The 17212-nt window shown below is 51.7% G+C and overlaps 1 protein-coding gene across 3 annotated transcripts in view; it reads left to right on the forward strand.

The window, feature by feature from the left end:
* Nucleotides 1-17212, forward strand: part of DPP6 (dipeptidyl peptidase like 6) — a gene marked incomplete at its 5' end in the record, with an annotated part of 757264 nt that overhangs the window by 423644 nt on the left and 316408 nt on the right. For all 3 annotated transcript variants that reach the window (XM_081284194.1, XM_081284192.1, XM_081284193.1), the window contains one exon: nt 10778-10892. In XM_081284194.1, coding sequence (XP_081140320.1) covers nt 10778-10892 — 115 coding nt within the window. The remainder of the gene's footprint in view (nt 1-10777; nt 10893-17212) is intronic.

Below are 17212 nucleotides of genomic sequence, written 5' to 3' on the forward strand. Positions count from 1 at the left end.
CAGCGTTTCTGCTCCCCGGGAACAAGCCATCGTCTTTGAGGTGACTCAGGGTCCCGTCTAAAGGATGAGCTGTGGATTTTAACAGAGTATAATACTTACTTTGGGTTCCTTCCAGAAGTCAATGATTAACTTTTTCTTTCTCACAAGAAACACTCCATACACTGCACAGAGGTGGAACGCTCCTCCTCTGGAGGAGTTAGGGTCAGGGTCAGGGTCAGGGTCAGGGTTGGGGTGGACATGGACGTAGCTGTAATGGTGAAGCGTCAGCCCAGCGAGTCAGTGCAGCCCTGACAGCCTGCTCCCTGAGCTCAGCCATGCTACCCGAGGTGCACTGGGATGGTCCCTGTGCACCTCCCACGTGTCACAGAGGCCCAGCTCTGCACCCGCCTGGGCTTGTAGCTGGTCAGTACATCCAGAGGTGCAGCGACCTTAATAACGTACCTCTCTGTCTCCTCTTTTCTTTATAGATTAATTTGAAAAAAAAAAAGTTTCTATTTTTAAATATCTAAATTGATTGGCGATATGTTTCAAGTTGCAGCACTAAAGGGTGATTTGCTGTAAGGAACTTCAGAGCCTCAGTGGATCTGCCTGCTACCACAGAACACCTCCAGTGCAGGATTATTAGGAAAGAGTTGACTCCCCATGTGTCTTGCCAAGACCGTCCCCAGAGCTGTCCTCTCACTTCAGCTGTGCATCCAGCAAAACGTTTGCCAGTAGACGGTACTTGAGGCTGGAGTTTGGCACAACACTGTGGCCCGATACAGTTTATTCACAAATTGAACGTTTTGTCTTTTCCTCGTCTTACTGAGTTGATTATAGGACTCCAGGGCTCTACATTCAAAAGAGCCCTTGTGCACCACAGCCATGGATGGTTTGAGCCCTGAGGCCCCCCCTCGCGCAGCCACAGTGAGGGGACTGTGGGCTGCACTGACCAGCGTGGGGGAGCTGGAGCCCCCGGAGCATGAAGCTCTGAGGAGGAGACCTGCGTTCCCCTTGCACTTGGTGACTGTGTTCTCACGTGTGGACCGGGGGCTTTGATGGTGTGTCCCTGCTCCCAGCAAGGTTGTGGCTGTGGCGCGTGCAGCTGTGTAGGGAAGATAAGGGTATCACAGCGTCCTGCAGCTGTGGACACATCAGTTTAGACCTGAGAACTTCCAGTCGGGATGGTCACATAAAGTGCCTCAGGTACACCATTCTATACAAATACATTCTGCACAGCACACACACACACACACACACACACACACACACAATTGCACAACATAACTGCCGTGGACAGTCCTCTTGGCTGGGCATGTTAAGGAATTAAAGAAAACTCATTCTAATCAGTCAATAAGCATCTATAGGAGGTGCTGTTGTGGCCCGAGGGAAGGAAGTGCCTACCGACCTGCTGGCAGCGTGGCCCTCTCCTGCAGGGACCTCCTGTTTAACTGACAAGAGGCCAGGCTGCTGGGATAGGGCAGGGAGTAAGGGCTGCACCCCTCCCTGCAGGTGCAAGGTCACAGCCCAGGGCCCTGCACCCGTCAGGGTCACTCGGGAGACCTGATCGGACCCAGCCCCTCCTGAAAGGCTGTTCACAGAGATGTGGGCAGATGAGGCCAATGACAGTCATGAGGCCCTGCGGAGTAGGACGACCTGGAACTGAGGCCAGGCCTCGGCTGAGCCTGAGTGGATGGCCGTGGCATGACTGCCCTCTGGGCAGGCGGAGGCCATGGAAGTGTGGCCTGCAGGTGCTGTGGTGGTGGGTGGGGCACCCCCTGGCAGAAGACAGGCAGGGCCTGGGGGTCCCGGCAAAGAGACCTCTGGACCTCTCTCTTGCCCATCAACTCCCAGTGCTGACCATCTGCCCACTGGAGCCCCGGCTACAGGAATGCAGTGTGTAGAGGTCAGCGCTTGGCCTCCTGACACGCGCGGCTGGCAGCCGTCTCAAAGTTGGCTTCTTGATGTGCCGAATGCCTTGTAACAGTCTCACCAGGCGCATTTGAATGTGAACCACGTCCATTGCTGCGATATGAAGGCCACCACCTCCTGCCGGCCCTTCCCACTGCTACGGTCTCCCTTCTGCAGTGGGGTGTGGTGGTCGCAGGGGTTGTCGCAGCTGAGCGTGTGCCCTGGCTGGAAGGCTGGCTGCAGGCCTCTCCCTCTCTTCCTCCAGCCTTCTGGGTGGCCGCTGGCCTTGCTGCTGCGGTCTGCCCTGGCTTGGGTGCGTCCTCCCGTTTTTCTCTGGTGCCTGTTAAATCCCCTTCCCCACATTCCTTCATTCCTCCCCCCCTGCGACCTGAGCTGCCCACCTGCGCTGTGACGGGTGTTCAGTAGACCAGGTGCGTTTTCTAGTCAAAGTGCCCCTGTCTTCTGATCTGCCAAGCGACCCCCCTCAGTGACAGAGTTCAATACTCTCTGGATATTCGAGTCTCTTGGCCCGTTTTGACCGCTGCTTGTCTGCACAGAGATTGCTTCCCCTCGTCGCTTTTGTGTTCCTGGCCCCAGAGAGGAGGAAGCCTCGTTTGAGTCACGGATTCAGGGGTGTTGACTACGTGGGAGGAAGAGTGGGAGAGGTGTCGGGAGAGAAGCAGAGGCCGAGGGCAAGAGAGGAGGGAAGGAGGGAGGGAGAGAGGGGAGAAGTGACCCAAACCAGTCATGTTTTCCTGGAATCACCGCCAGGCTCTGCCGGGCCCACCCTTTCCCTCCAGTCCCCCGGCGGGGGGATCACCTCAGAGTCTCCTCTCCATCTGCATGAGGCGGGACCTGCAGGGCTGGGCATCTCTCTGGTGTGTCGTGCCGTTAGTCCCCGTGGGAAAGAGCAGACTAGATAACGAAGAGGAAGTGAGGGAGCTGGCACCTCCGGAATGGGAGACGCCTCCCACAGATTCCCCGCTTGACTGTTGAGGGACACCTGTCAGTTGCTAAATGCGGTTTAAAACTTGCTCTTGCCATCTTTAAGCCATGGGTTATCCTCCTGAATATGGAAATTCAGTGATGAGGAAGCGTTTCGCCGTCCTGAGGTAGATGCACCATTGATTTTGTAATTTGTTGCTACCTTCTACTTATAGCAAATGGGCCATGGTACATAAAAGAAATTTATGTCAGAGCTTTTCACGGTGAATAAATATTAGGAAGAAAATACATTTAGACAACAGAATGAAGCCGCGTGGAGGGAGGTCCTGCCGGCAGGTTGGTGTTGTGTGGACGGTTAGACTTTAGGTGTTTGACTCCACCTTGGTCTGAGTTTGGCACATATTAAAGCATGTGGAGAAGTCCTGGCCTTTTTCTGTGTACTTTTCTGATGTCAACAAGCAAAATATGTAACTGATGACTGATTTCTTCTAGAAGTTTCTGAAGCAGTTTACAGAAGGCTTCGCTAGCTTCCATTGTGCCTTGGATGTAACACGGGGCAGGTGACATGGTCCCTGAGGCTGCCTGTCGGTGTCTGTTGCTCCAGGCTCATCTCCCAGCACCTCACCTGGCCGTCTTGTCCAGGTGCACCCAGCCCAGGCTCAGCCCTGCTCCCTGAGCGGCCTCTGCGTGAGAAACCTGCCCAGCGGTCTCCCTCCAACCCCTGGCTTCCTCAGAGAGCCTTTGATTGCCCCCAGAGAAACTCAGCACTCCGTCTTCCTGCTCCCACCTCATGGCCCCGAGCGTCCCTTCCACTGTCCCCACCATCCATCAGGTTGGCACACATGCCTCCCTCCTGGGGGCCATCAGCACAGGGAAGTGTCTCTGCAGGCCACCACTCTGACCAGTGCTCATGTCACGAGGCTGGTTTGCAGCACCTTGGTCAACCTTGGTACTGGAAAGTTTACAGTCAAACACTAAGAGCAGGAAGGCCACATCACAGATGCCCCTGCCGGAAACCCCCTGCAGCCCTGGCCAGGTAGAGGGGCAGCTGCAGCCGCCACCCCACACTCCTGCACCTGACACCCCCTTCCCAGAGGCAACGCCTCCCACCCGTCAGCTGTGTAGCTGCCTGGCTTCATGGAAAGCTCTCTCTCGCAGCCTCCGTGGACTTCAGTGTGAACCTCCAACTCACACTGTAATTTCGCCCATTCTTCACCCACCTCCTTTCAGCGTTTGCCCCACTTCACTTGAGGTTACACCTGTGAGACTCACCCATGATGAGCCCACAGCACATCTGTTCTGTTCATTTCTGTGTAGTATTCCATTACACGGGATCTACCACTGTGCTGGACAGAGCAGTGACGTCCCAGCCAGCCCCACCTGGGTGTGCACACCCCAGTCCCAGAACCTGAGATTATGTGAGGTGACAGGTGAGGCCACAGGTTACAGGTGCAGATGAGGTGCTAAAGGTGCTGATGAGCTGATGCCGTGGCTAATCATTCCTCTGCTCCCTTTGCCCTTCTGTTGACCAGCAGCTCTTTACCATGGACCTACCTAGGGTCGGGCTAGGCCAGCTGTCAGCCAAAAATAAGGCCAATTTCTCTGCATAATCTATTGCCTAAAGCAGCAAATGCCTGGGGAACAGCTTATCTCCTGTCATTCTGTCACATCATTGGGGCACCAGCCCTCCCCTCTGCTTGGACGGCCCCTCCAGTCCCAGAGGTGTGGGCGTCCCACTGGGCTGGTGGACAGACCGGCAGATTCTTGAGGGTCTGGAAGGTGTTGCTAATTTCCACTTGGGATCCCCTGGAAAGGTAGCTACATATTGCTGCAGTAGCCAGTCTGTCCAAAGAAAATCACACACTACATTATAAGTTAGTTTCTTCAGAACTACAAACCAAGGGAGGAGTTGTCATTTTTACTGGATCTTCAAGTACAGACTTCATCACATTCTGCCACATCCTGGGTGAGCCTGGGGCTGGCAGATGCCGGGTGGTGGGCCTCTTTCCTTGCAGTGTATCCAGCTTCTGACTCCCAAGTTTCCAAAATCAACTCAAACCCGTTGGAGTACAGCAGGCAGAGAGTATCTCGGGAGGCGGCCGCAGTGTGCCATGTCCCCAAGGGAAAGCCACGCAGCACAGAAGGAAAGGCAGGCAGCAGCAGGGAGAGCCAGAGCGCCCTGTGTCCTTGCTCCTCGCCCCTTTCCCCGCTGCGCCTCAGTCCCCTCCTTCCTCTCACGCGTTCAACCTGGGGTTTTTGAATGTGGAGCGTGAACTTGTTCCCAGAAATGCCCAGTAGAGAGAGCTGTCCCCATGGCCTGTGGTTCAGGGAGTGAGAGGCAGCTGTTGCCCATGGAGGCTGACCAGCACGGGGGAAGGAATGGTGCTCAGTGTTTATCTCGCTACTCTCCCTGATAGCAGGATTTCGGAGCATCTCCCAGGCATGGTACGTTGTGAGCCTTCTGCGGGGATGGGGTCTCAGTGCTGTGGCACTGGGGGATTTGAGGAACAACCTCATACCTGACAAACTATCAAAAGAGATCCAAGGGAGACGAGGCTCTGCAGCTAAGAGTAGTTATCATCTGGAATGAATTTCATAAGAGTCTCTCAGACCATCAGTTAAGCAGTGGATCCTAAAATAATTTGAACCCTGCTGTTGGAATTTGGGAGTAAAAATCATTAAGAAGAGATTTTAGCAGATCTTGGAGTCAGGGATTTGCCTGGTTTTGTTTTTTCTGGAATGATTGACAGAGCAGGAGCTCGTTCTCTGAACACAGTCTGGCTAGGCTGCAGGTGGAGAGTTGGCAGCGGCCTCAACAGAAGTGCTGGATCCGGTTTCAAAGGGTTCTGCCCTCGGGCACCAATGTAGAGCCAGACACCTCCAACTGTCTACTTTAGAAGTGTCCAAACTTACAAGAGAGAAGGAGAGTAGAGCCCAGATGAATCCATAGGCCTGAACAGAATGGGTGGGGGAGAGCAGGGGGAACCTGCTTGGTGGGCTTCACTACAGACAGGGAGGAGGAAGAGCAAGGGGGTCAGGGCAGAGGCACCCCGGAGACCCAGTGCAGCTCAGGAGGCTGAGGCAGGAGGATCACAAGTCCAAATCCAGCCTCAGCAACTCAGCATGGCCTTAAGCAACTTGGCGAGACTCTGTCTCAGAAAATAAAAGGGGCTGTGGATGTGGCTCAGTGACAAAGTGCCCCTGGGTTCAATCCCTGCTACCAAAAAAATAAAAGAAAAAGAAACAGTGTGACTGTCCCGGTCACAGGAGACGCTGGCAGCGTGGAGACTGTTCCAGATGAGCAGATGTGATGCACGATGGGACATGGGGTCAGCACCTGCCCCCTGCAGCTAGAGGGGCTCCTGCCTACACGACCAGCTCCCCTTGCAAAGCCCAACCAGCTACTGATGTAGCACATCTGAATTTTAAGAAAAGCGTCAATTGCCCAACCTTGCGTCCAGCTGTATCCGAGGAACGGCCTTTTCTCTTCTGGAAACTTGGTCAGCCCTCTAGTCTTGTCAAGTCGTCTGACAGCGGGGGGGATTGACTATAAAGATGGATGATTTCAAGAAAAAGACTCTAATGCACTTCCTCCTGCCCTGGTGAGAGGGCCATCTGGTTGACCCTCTGCCTTTAGCTAAGGGAAGTAAATGTGAAATTGCCAGCTGTCCCCTCGGGGCAGGCAAGCCTGGGCCATGCTGTCACTGCGGCCTGCTGTCCCCCGCCGCCCTCCCGTGTCCACAGCTCCCCCGCTGCACCTTCCACCATGGAGCTGCATTATTCACTGTGAGATTGTCACTCTCACCCCTGCTGGGTGCTGCTCCTTCTGTCCCTGCAGCTGTGTGACACGGTCGTCTCACCACATGAGACGGACATGTCACGAATGTGCACTCGGAGCATCTGAGGGTCCTGTGCTGCAGGGACGCAGGTGCAGAGTTGAGGCCTGATGAAGTTAACAGCTTGGTGCGTTAGGCAGTGGGCGGAGGACAGTGGGCAGTCTGGACCCTTTACCTTCTTTATGAGGGGTGGGGATTTTGTGCACTTTGGGTAGTTCCTGAGTTTTATGTCCAGGACTGCTGCACGGTATCTTGTGATCATGTCGATAAACGGTAAAGCGCTCTCTGCTGCCTCTGTGATTTCTGAGTCACCACCACGTGCTCTCAAGCTTGCTTGTGTCAAACCCTCACGATGGCCCCCCTCTGGGGTCTCCCCGCCCCACCCTTCGCCCCTTCAGCCTTCATTTTCTCACTTTTAAGATCATCCGTCTCTACCTGACAGTCTTAAGTGGAATCAGCTCTTCTCATCTTAGAGATGACATGATATAGGGGTGGGGAAGTTCAGGACAGAGGTGACGCTGGGGCCAAGAGAGGTGGGTCACACGAGAGAGTCCCGGGCCCGGGCCAGCCGTAAATGCCTGGGCTCCGCGGGCTGGGGCTGTGGAGGAAAGAGCCTCTTGGTCAGCACACGGGACGCTGTGGTCTGCTTCTTCCTCTTCAGATGCACAACCACAACCACAACATCTAGCTGCAGTCGCAAATTATAAATTCTCTATAAAGATAATTTTTTCCTTTAGAACAAACAACTTAGGGAAATGCCTGATTTGTTGTCAGTACCTGGTTCGTTTCCTTTCTGCCTGAGTTAAAGTAAGTGTGAGCAACAGCGACGTCAGGGGACGGGTTTCACTGGGCGTGTCCGTGGTTTTAAGATCCTGGCTGCTGAGGCAGTTAACGCACCTGGGCTTGTGTTTACCCTGGGTCGTCTGCATCCACCAGTTGCTTTTCCTCCAGACACTCCAGCCAGGAGCTGCCTCTGGCGGAGACCTTCACCCGTTCCTCCATCAGTGCAGCACGCGGTCCCCGCGGACCATGGTGCCAAGCTTCACGCATCGGGACCTTGAAGACTGGTGCTGCGGCCTGTGTGGAGCGGCATTGTTGGTTCACTGCTCTGTGACGTGCTGGACCCAGCTGCTCTACCACACACCACTAACCCGGGGACGCGTCTCGGCCGCTGTCTCCTCGTTGGCCCCAGCTGACCTCCTGGGTCTGGTACAGCAGCGCCCTGCTCCTCTTAGAGATGGGAGCCAGGCTCCCATGATGCTGTGTGCAGACCTCCACACAGAGGTGACCAGAGGCCTGCACATGGCCCTCAGGCCTGCCCAGCTGGCCCTGGATACTTGCTGTCCTCCAACTGAAGCACGGGTCATCTTGGGGACTGGGCACCTGCCACGCTCTCCACCTGGGTTGTCTGTTCTCTGTTGTCAGCCCTGTGTGCGTCCTTCAGTTCTGCTCCTGGCCTGCTTCATCAGGAGCTCTTCCTGACCTTCCAGGACCCCTCCTCCTGCTTCTCCCAATGAATTTATCTGTTTGTTGTTTATCTTCCCAAGAAAGTCATGTGACTCAGGTTGATAACAGTGTCATTATCTGTTTTATTCACTTATGTATCAAAGGTTCACAGAACAGGGCCTGGGAGAGTAAGCCCTAGACAGATGTGTAATGGACAGTCGATTGGACAGATGAATGATGGAGGTGGATAAGCAAATGTGGATGGACGGGTGGGTGGATGCAAGATTTGTTCTTCTTTGCACAACTGGTTAAGCATAAATATGCTTTTCAATTTTTCTGGACCTCCAATGCATATGTGGTGCCAAAAAGAAGAGGAAATGTGCTGTGGACTCCTCTCCACCACTGTACAGGCCGAGAAGTAACTCGTGTAATTCCCCTGAAAACCGCGCCACCAGAACTCAGTGTGTCAGGGAATAATTTATCAGCTCATTTTGTTCCTCATGGGAAGGAGGGTAAGCTCTACTCATCTTTTTGGGAGTTCAACTCTATAAATTAAGAGGAGGAAGGAATTTTGAGGGACAAATTAGATGTTCAGAAAAGTGTTAACCTGACTCTAAGTGCAGGAGCACACTGTGTTCTGGTCACACCCGTGTAGAAATTGAATGTGCACACAGACCCCGGGTAGAAAGCGCATGGAGAAGCTGAAGGCTGTCCACCGCCTTTTCTCTCCATTGTTATGGGCACAGAGTCGTTTGTATAGTAAAGAAAATGACCTGCACTCTGAAAGTAAAATTTGCCCGATGAAAAAGGAATTTAGTGAGAATGTCTTCATCCCCGTGGGTAAAATAGCCTACAAAAAAAATGCAGGAAAACTGCCTGCAAGAGCATCCAGTGCATCTGTGCTCAGGAGCCCAGCAGCGCAGTGACCCAGAACCCCTCGGTCCCTGCCTGCTGACCTCACGGTGTATCTTGCTGAAAGGCACTCGTTGCAGAACCTCTTCCTGGCCCAGTGAGAGGCAGGAACCAGGCTCTCTGTCCTTGTTCAGGAAGTGTCTGACTCTACCCTTCCACCACCAGTACCGACTTCCGAGGTGTGTGTCTGTCTCCACCCTCGAGTGTCTGCAGGACTTAGCCCTGGGAGCCTGTTGAGCTCAGCCCCTGCACTTCTCCCTGCAGGACTGCCCTCCAGGATCCTGGGAGAGCTCCGTCCACCTTGTCTGGTTCCTCCGGAAGCAGACCCTCCTGTTGTTAGGTGGTGTTAATGGTCTGATGTTTTCTTCTGCCTCTGAGAACTTTCAGTTCTTACTCTGCCTTCCCTTCAGAGGCTACACAGAATAGTCTTCCTCCTCTTTGTCTTCAGTAGTCCGTGTCTTGGGTTTCCGTGGGCCTTCAGTGCATGGTGACCTCTAGTCTTAATGTTCAAGACTGAACCCTTCCTTCAGTCTCTCTTCATGTGACGTATTCTGCAAATATCATTGTCTCCTGTCGTCTTTCTAGCCCCACTCTGTGTATTATCGCCTGTGACAATTCCAACATTGACCTGTGTATCATATTATGGGGGTGTCTGGGCACAAGAAGGCCCGTGATTGAGTGAGGATTACCTTTATTTTGATTGGTGTGGTTTAAGATATTCTGATGAGCTTCCAGTCACAAATGAAGATATATTTAAGCATGGCATCGTCTACTCTTGGAGACTGTCTCCATCCCACTACCTCTTGGCTTGGTTATTGTGAGTTATAAGTATGGATACGATCAGGGAAGTATTCTCAGATCTAAACACAGGCACAAGTGCCATTTGCAATGTGATTCTTTGTCCTGACGTTCCTGTATAATTCGCTCTTTTAAATTAATTATTAATATGTAACTATCACGCTCTTATTATTGATTACCAATATAGCTATCGTTATTAATTCCTAATGAGGCCCCCCTGCCTCTCAAGACTCCTATTTGGAACTCTGAATTCATGACCACTCACACTGAAGGTGAAGCCAGCTCTGATCCTGATGGAGGTCTGAGGTCTGTTCACCCTTTGGTGCCTTTGGCCACGTCTCAGATTCCTCCTCTCCTGCCCTCAGTCCCTGCTGCAGTGCTCATGTGGGTCCACGGGGAGGACTGCAGACTGGAGAGGGGACAGGTGGGCCATCAGGGAGTCAAGTCCAGGGGGTCTGAGGCCTGTGTGAGGTGACAGAAGAAAAGGCTGACAGTAATGAGAAATGGGCAGATGTTGATGAAAATCAGCATCGAGTCTGTGTCAGCTCAATATTTAAGGTTCACAGAAGTTCATGGCACAGATGGAAAGAAAGGGGAAGAGCAGTGAAGGCTTGGAGCTGGAAAGCTGTGTCCCGGGGTTGAGTCGGACTTGGAGGTGGACCGGCTGGTGGTAGTGCACCGACCTGCAGTCCTTTGCTGGAGGAGCGGCAGGGGGCTTCACAGCAGCTTGGACTGGATCACACCAGATTCTTGTTGAGACCAAGTGTCGCCCTGGCCAGAGGAGGGACAGCCCTGGTCTCTTCTGCCACCGCAGACAGAGAGGCCAGCCCAGAGCTGGAGCGGCCCGCGGGCGGGAAGCTGCATCCTGCGGTGGCCTCTGGTTGTGGGCTTCGGGGAGAGGCACGTCCCATTCTGCTCGCTGAATCCTTCTCCTTCTGCGGTTGTTTCAGGAGCTGGTGGGGAGCAACCCTCCTCAGAGGAACTGGAAAGGCATCGCCATCGCTCTGCTGGTCATTCTGGTCATCTGCTCCCTGATCGTCACCTCGGTCATCCTGCTGACACCAGGTATCTGAACTCCCCCTCAGCACAGGTCACTGGAAGGGCCAGGAGCGAGGCTTCACCCCGCGGTGCTCTCTGCGTGACTGCCCATCCTGTCACGTAGAGAGTCCCCCGATTCTGATGGTGCCGAGTGAGGCTACGGTGCAGTGACGACGATCCGTGTTACATGCTTTTAACCTGTTTCTGCAGTTGGCTGGGTAGCCATGTGTGGCATGAATGTAAATGCACAATTGCGTATTCACTTTTGATGAACCTAACGACAGTGGCACTAGAAATACAATGATTTTATGTGTGTCTTGTAATTCCTCTGTACTGTATCAAGGATGAATTTTAAAAATCACTAAAACAACATAGACTGAGTGTGAATTTAGGGCAAAGTACTTATTAGGTGCCACTGACGAGGTAAAAGCCCCAGTCAGAAATCTCTCTGGGAAAAGACACTGAAATTCGCAGCACCCGTGTCCCCCCCATGCTCCACCCAATGGTCCCAGCAGAGGCCCTGCAGGTGCTCAGGACAGAGGTCCTCAGGAGAAGCTTCATGGAGAAGGCAGGACAGGAGGTGGGCCTCATGGGGTGTCCAGAGCTAGTAACCAGAGGCGTGGCCGTCTCTAGAGTAGCCTTCATCTCTGAGATTACCATGCAGGAGCTGTCGGTCACAGGTGAACGCGAGTCTGCTTGCTCCACTCTCAGTCATCATGGCTGCCTGTGTGGAGCAAAAGGCGGACGCCCCAGTCCTCCATAAACAGACCACACAGATGTCAGACTTCAAGATAGAAAAAGAAGTAGACTCTGCAGTGTGAGGAAGGTTTTTCATGGATACAAAACACGTAGGCAAATCATGATGCGTTCATATGGCATATGATACAACCACCACCCTGGAATTTAAATGAGGAAAGACTAGGTCACCAGATCACAAGCAAAGGAAACCACTGACCAGTGTCCTTAGGAGGACAGATAGCAAAGTCCTTGCCAAAATAGCAGTGGACAGAACCCAGCAGCCCAGAGGAAAGGTTAGGCACCACCACCAAATGGGATCCATCCCAGGAAAGAAAATCTGGGTCAGCACGTGAAAATCAGTCAATGTAAATGATCTCGTAGGACAGAAGAGAGGACAGAACAGACGCGGTCATCTCCACAGACATGGGAGGAACATGTGGCGAAGCCCTTTCATGATGAGAGGCTCAACAGTGAGGAAAGAAGCAGTCTCACCCTGAAAACCACATCTGTGGGCCCACGGGGTCCTGAAGGGTCATCAATCTGAAATCAGTGCCCCTCGGCCAGGAACCAGACAGCAGTCAGTGTTCCCTGCCTGACCCATTTCCCATTCCACTGCAGCTTCCAGCCAGGGCAGTCAGGGAAGAGGGCAGAAGACAGGCACCCAGGCAGGAAAGAGAGATGCAGAACCCCATTCATAGAAGACCTGGACTGTACCTAGGAAAACTGAGGAATCCACCAATCATAATGCTCCTTGTAAATAGTAAACGAGTCCAGCAGGATGGACGTAGAAGACCAGTGCACCAAATCACTGTAGCTCTGTGCACTCACAATGGCAATCCATAAGGAAATCTCAAACATATCCCACTTGTAATAGTTTCAAAAAGAACAAGAAGAGGAATGGTATGTTCATTTGTTAGGAATGAGATTGTATAGAGAAAACACCCAAAGTGTGAAAAACTGAGAACCCGAGGAGGTCAAGGGGAGGCTGAGGGTCGGGGAGGCAGGAGTGAAGCTGACCAAGCTATCCTCTGTCCACATGTGGATACCCACAGTGAACTTCACCTGTACACTTACCTGTGAATCAGTAATTTTAAAAAATTAAATAAATAGAAGAAAAACCAGTACAGTAATGGGAAGAGGGGAGGGAAAGAGTAAGTACTGAATTGGAGCAAATTATATTCCATGCTTCTATGGTTGTGCGAAGACGAACCCCAATATTATGTATAACTACAATGTACTAATAAAAATACATTAAAGGAATTGAACAAAAGACTTGAGTAAATGGAGGGCATCCCTTGTAAATGGATTGAAAGATGAAACATTGTTAATATGGCCATATTCCCTAAATTGATCTGCAGGCTCATTTCAATCCCAACTGCCTTTATTAAAGAAATCGCTAATTGATTATAAAAGTCTTACAAAAATGCATGGGAATCAGAATAACCAAAAAAAAGTTTAAAAAAAAATAATTAGAAGACTTGATCTCCTGATTTTAAAACTTACTATAAAATTACAGTGATTAATAAATATGTCATGCCAGCATCTGAACAGATATATAGACCCATGGACTAGAATTGAGAATTCTTAAACAGTTCCACACATCCACAGTCAGCTGATTTTTGGTGAAGGTTCCAAGGCCATGCAAGGGGACAGAATAGTATTCCACAAATTGTGCTGGTACAACTGAATTTTCACACACAAAAGAGTAAAGTTGAACCCTAACCTCATACCATGCGGATCTGATACCTAAATATAAAAGCTAAATCTATAAATTTCTAAAGGTAAAACAGCAATAAGTATCTGTGACCGTATACTAGGCAATAGTTTCTGATTGTACCCAAAGTGCAAGCAACCAAAGAACAAATAGACAAATTAGATTCTGTCATACTGAGCTTTTAGTGTGTCAAAGGGCATCCTCAAGCAAGTGGAAAGACCCTCACAGAATGTGACAAAATATTTACAACCAGCAAAAGTTGTATCTGGAACATATAAAGAAATCATAACTTAAAACAGAAATGCAATTATATAATCCCACTTAAATTCAGGCAAAGTGTTGATAAGTTATAAAATGTAAGTGTCTCCAAAGAAAGGCAAGTGGCCAATGAGTACTTGAAAAGATTCTCAGCGCCATTGGACATCGGGGAAATGACGATCAAGCCACAGTGGAATATCACCTCGCCAACGTGGATATAGAGACAAAAAGCAAAGAACAAAGAGGAAAATAATAAGAGTTGACGAGGATACGGAGAAACTGGGACCTTTGTACATTACTGGTGGGAAGAGAGATTGTGGGAAATAGTTTGGAATTAAACTACCATATCATGCAGTGTTTCTACTTCTAGATAAATACCAAGAAAATCAGAAACGTACTTATACAGAAGCTTGTGTGTGAGGCTCCTAACAGCGTGATTCATGGTTGTCATAAGGTGGAAACAACCCAAATGTCCATCACCTGGCAGATGAACAAGTAGGCGTGGCCCATTGTACACCGGACCCTTCCTCAGCCTGGAGAGGAACAGAGGGCCACACGCTGGGCTTGGAAAACCTTGCAACATTAGGCTAAGTGAAAGACTCCGGGTCCCAAAGGCCCCACGGTGGATGATTTCAGCCCCGCCAAATGCACAGAGAAACAAGGAAGAAGGGCAGCTTCCAGGCCCTGGGGAAAGTGCTGTGGAACATGAAATGTCCTTTCTAGGTGATGAGATATGGTGGAACTCAATAGTGGTTATGGATGCACATTTGCTGGTATTTAAAAAAAATGAGTTGCACATAGTAAAAGGGCAAAATATATGATATGTAAATTTTATCTCAATTAAGCTTTTAGTTTAAAAAAATGATGGGAAAGTTGTAAAAAAAAAAAAAAGAAAGAGGAGAATCTGGGCATTTATATATGAAAGAAGTGTCATAAAAACCTGCCTAACACCGAGAGGTTCCAGCAGCAGTTCTGCAAAACTGAGCATCATGTTGTCCTTTGCGAGTGAGCCCACGAATACGCCAGAGACATCTGGGACGTGGGGACTTGGAACGCCACACCATGAACAGGAGAAAATGGGCTCAGTGGTTGGGATCTAAATGGGAGGAATCGGGGAGGATTCCTCTCATATATACCTGTTGGGGTTTGTGGTTGTGCTGCTGCTGATAGAACCCAGCAGGGGACTTTGACAACTGCGTATTTAAATTACTGTGAAGGAGATTCAGCTCCCCTGGACCTGGGGACACGTTTCTCCCTTTGCTCTGCACAGAGTTATGTTCTACGCTAACTGGAGTGGTTCAGGATGTGTCACTCCCTTTGGGACGAAGCACACAGAGGTGTATGTCACGTGCAGTTTCTACCGCCCTCCCAGAGCACGCACACGTGTCCATGTCACTGGCTGCCCGGAGCTCACGCCAGTGTCCCTCAGAAGTGGGATGCAATGGCTGGGGGAGGTCCTGCACAGAGATGGTCTGTGGTGACAGGGAGGTGACTAGAGTTACGCAGGGCCCAAGAAGCCGCTCCAGGACCCTCCCTGAGCCCAGGTGCTTCTCCGCTGTGCAGGGAGTGGGCAGCTCCTGCCCTCTCTGTGCAGCAGAGCAGCCCCGGCAGCATCTCCCCTGTCATAAATAGAGAATAAAGTCATTGTGGGCCGCTCTCTCTTTGCATGCTGACACCAGTGGTCAGGGACAGTGAGGAGCTAGAGGCCAGCACCAGGCTGGGGCTCAGGTGGATCTCCGTATCCCAGCAGGCTTTGAAGGGGGGTTTTCTTTATTCTTCTGTTACACCCACTGCGGAGCCCTGTTTACCCCTTTGGTTCCGCGGCGTCCACGGTGGTCCTCACTACTGCAGGCTGTGCTGTCCAGGAGCACATGCCTGGGCTCAGAGAGAGCAGCAGCTGGTGTTCCTTGGCCTCCTCCCGTCACAGACTATGCCTGTCCACTCTCCTGCAGTGCTGGTGGCTTTTGGTGTTCAAAATTGTGGCTGTCAGAGAAGGTCTCAGATCCTTTGACCTGCCACCAGCCCCAGAGGGTTCTCGAACTCCCCATATTCAGAGCATCCTCGGGTAGCCACCAGTACTACCTGTCAGTCCAAGGTCAGTGGCCCCCTGTGGGGGCTGAGGACGCACGCCAAGTTCTGGGAGAAATGTGGAAATGCCGAGTGTTCTCCTGAAGCTTAGATCAGGAGACCACAGCGTGGTGGGCAGGAGGAAAACACGGAAGGCTGGACAGAAACCTGTAAGGACGCTCACAGCCCGGGGCAGTGAGGCGGGTGGCTGAGAGACCAGGAGGACGCCAGAGAGGGGACAGGAGATGCAGGGTTTATTGAAAAATGTTTGTGGGGAAGGTCCAGTGGTGGGTGACGGCCTGGACAGACGCTTTGCCAGAAAGCCCAGGGGCATCGGCAGGACAGGTGTGTTTCTGCCACATGCCGTCCTGCCGTGCTCCAGTGCCTGACCAGAAGGTAGCACCTTCTGTCCCTGGTGACACTGCCCAGGGGCAGCCACCTAGGCGGGCACTCTTCTCCATGGGGCTCTGACCCATGCCATCTACCACAGGGAGGGGGTGGATAAGTCACTCTACAAAGGCAGCGGCGCCACCCGGCATCTTTCTCAGATAGCACTGCCCTGCTCCAAGCACTGGTGACAGAAAGCCAGTGTCCATCAGGGTGATGTGCGTCTGGGCATTCTGGATGGGACTTCTCTCATTGCTTTCTTACCTTGTCAAGAAAGGTGTGGGGGGACTGCAGGGGGCATTCTGGGACAGGTGCTTGGCTGTCCCTTTTCCTTTAAGGATGACACCCCTAATGAATTGGGCAGATAACTGGAACGTTGACCCGCTGACCAGGACATGACCAAGGGCAGGGGCAGCGTCCACCTGAGGAAGTGCTGTGTTCAGTCTCCACATGGGGCGAGTCCCAGGAAGAGCAGCGGCACTTTGGGGACTCTGCACACTGCCTTGGTGACGCCCACGGCCCCTGGCTTCCCACCCCACACTGCCTCCATTTTGGCAGACTTAGAAGTTGTCATACGCACTTAAAACAATTGTTTTTTTCCAAATACTCCAGTTCCCAGTCGTGAATTCTGGAAACTCAGGTCTCCCTCTCTGCTTTTCCTTGTCCATTCTGAACCCACTGGACTCAGCCTCTCTGTGGGGCTGTGTCCCAGCCCACGTGGGCCTCCTCTTAGCTCAGGGAGAAGAGCCTGGTGAGCGTGCAAGGCCCCGTGGGTCCCTCGGGTCTGGAAGGGTCTCATGGCCATCCTGAGCATCGAGGCTGCTCCTTCTGTGTGCAGCCTAATTATCGCCCATTATGCACAACTGATGTTTCAGAAATCAAATTAAAAGTGTTTAAGGCAATTTTACCTCCAAAGGGAGTCACCAGATGAGAATGTGTCCTTTTCAATTTTGTTATTCATTTCTCCCTTGCTGGTCTGTGCTCTTTTCTAAATTTCTCTTTGGAGTAATAGACTCCGAGTTTCCTTTTATACTTTCTGATATTAACTGTGAGGCTGTGATGGGTCATAGACACAGGTGGCTTGGGGGGCAGCTACGATTCTTGCATTCAGATGAAGAGGACCATGCTATTCTGCACTGGCACAGTCTCTGTCATGGAGTCTGAAAACCTGCAGGGCATCGTT

Source organism: Spermophilus citellus, assembly GCF_964194105.1.
Source record: "Spermophilus citellus genome assembly, chromosome: 3".
Lineage (NCBI taxonomy): Eukaryota > Metazoa > Chordata > Mammalia > Rodentia > Sciuridae > Spermophilus > Spermophilus citellus.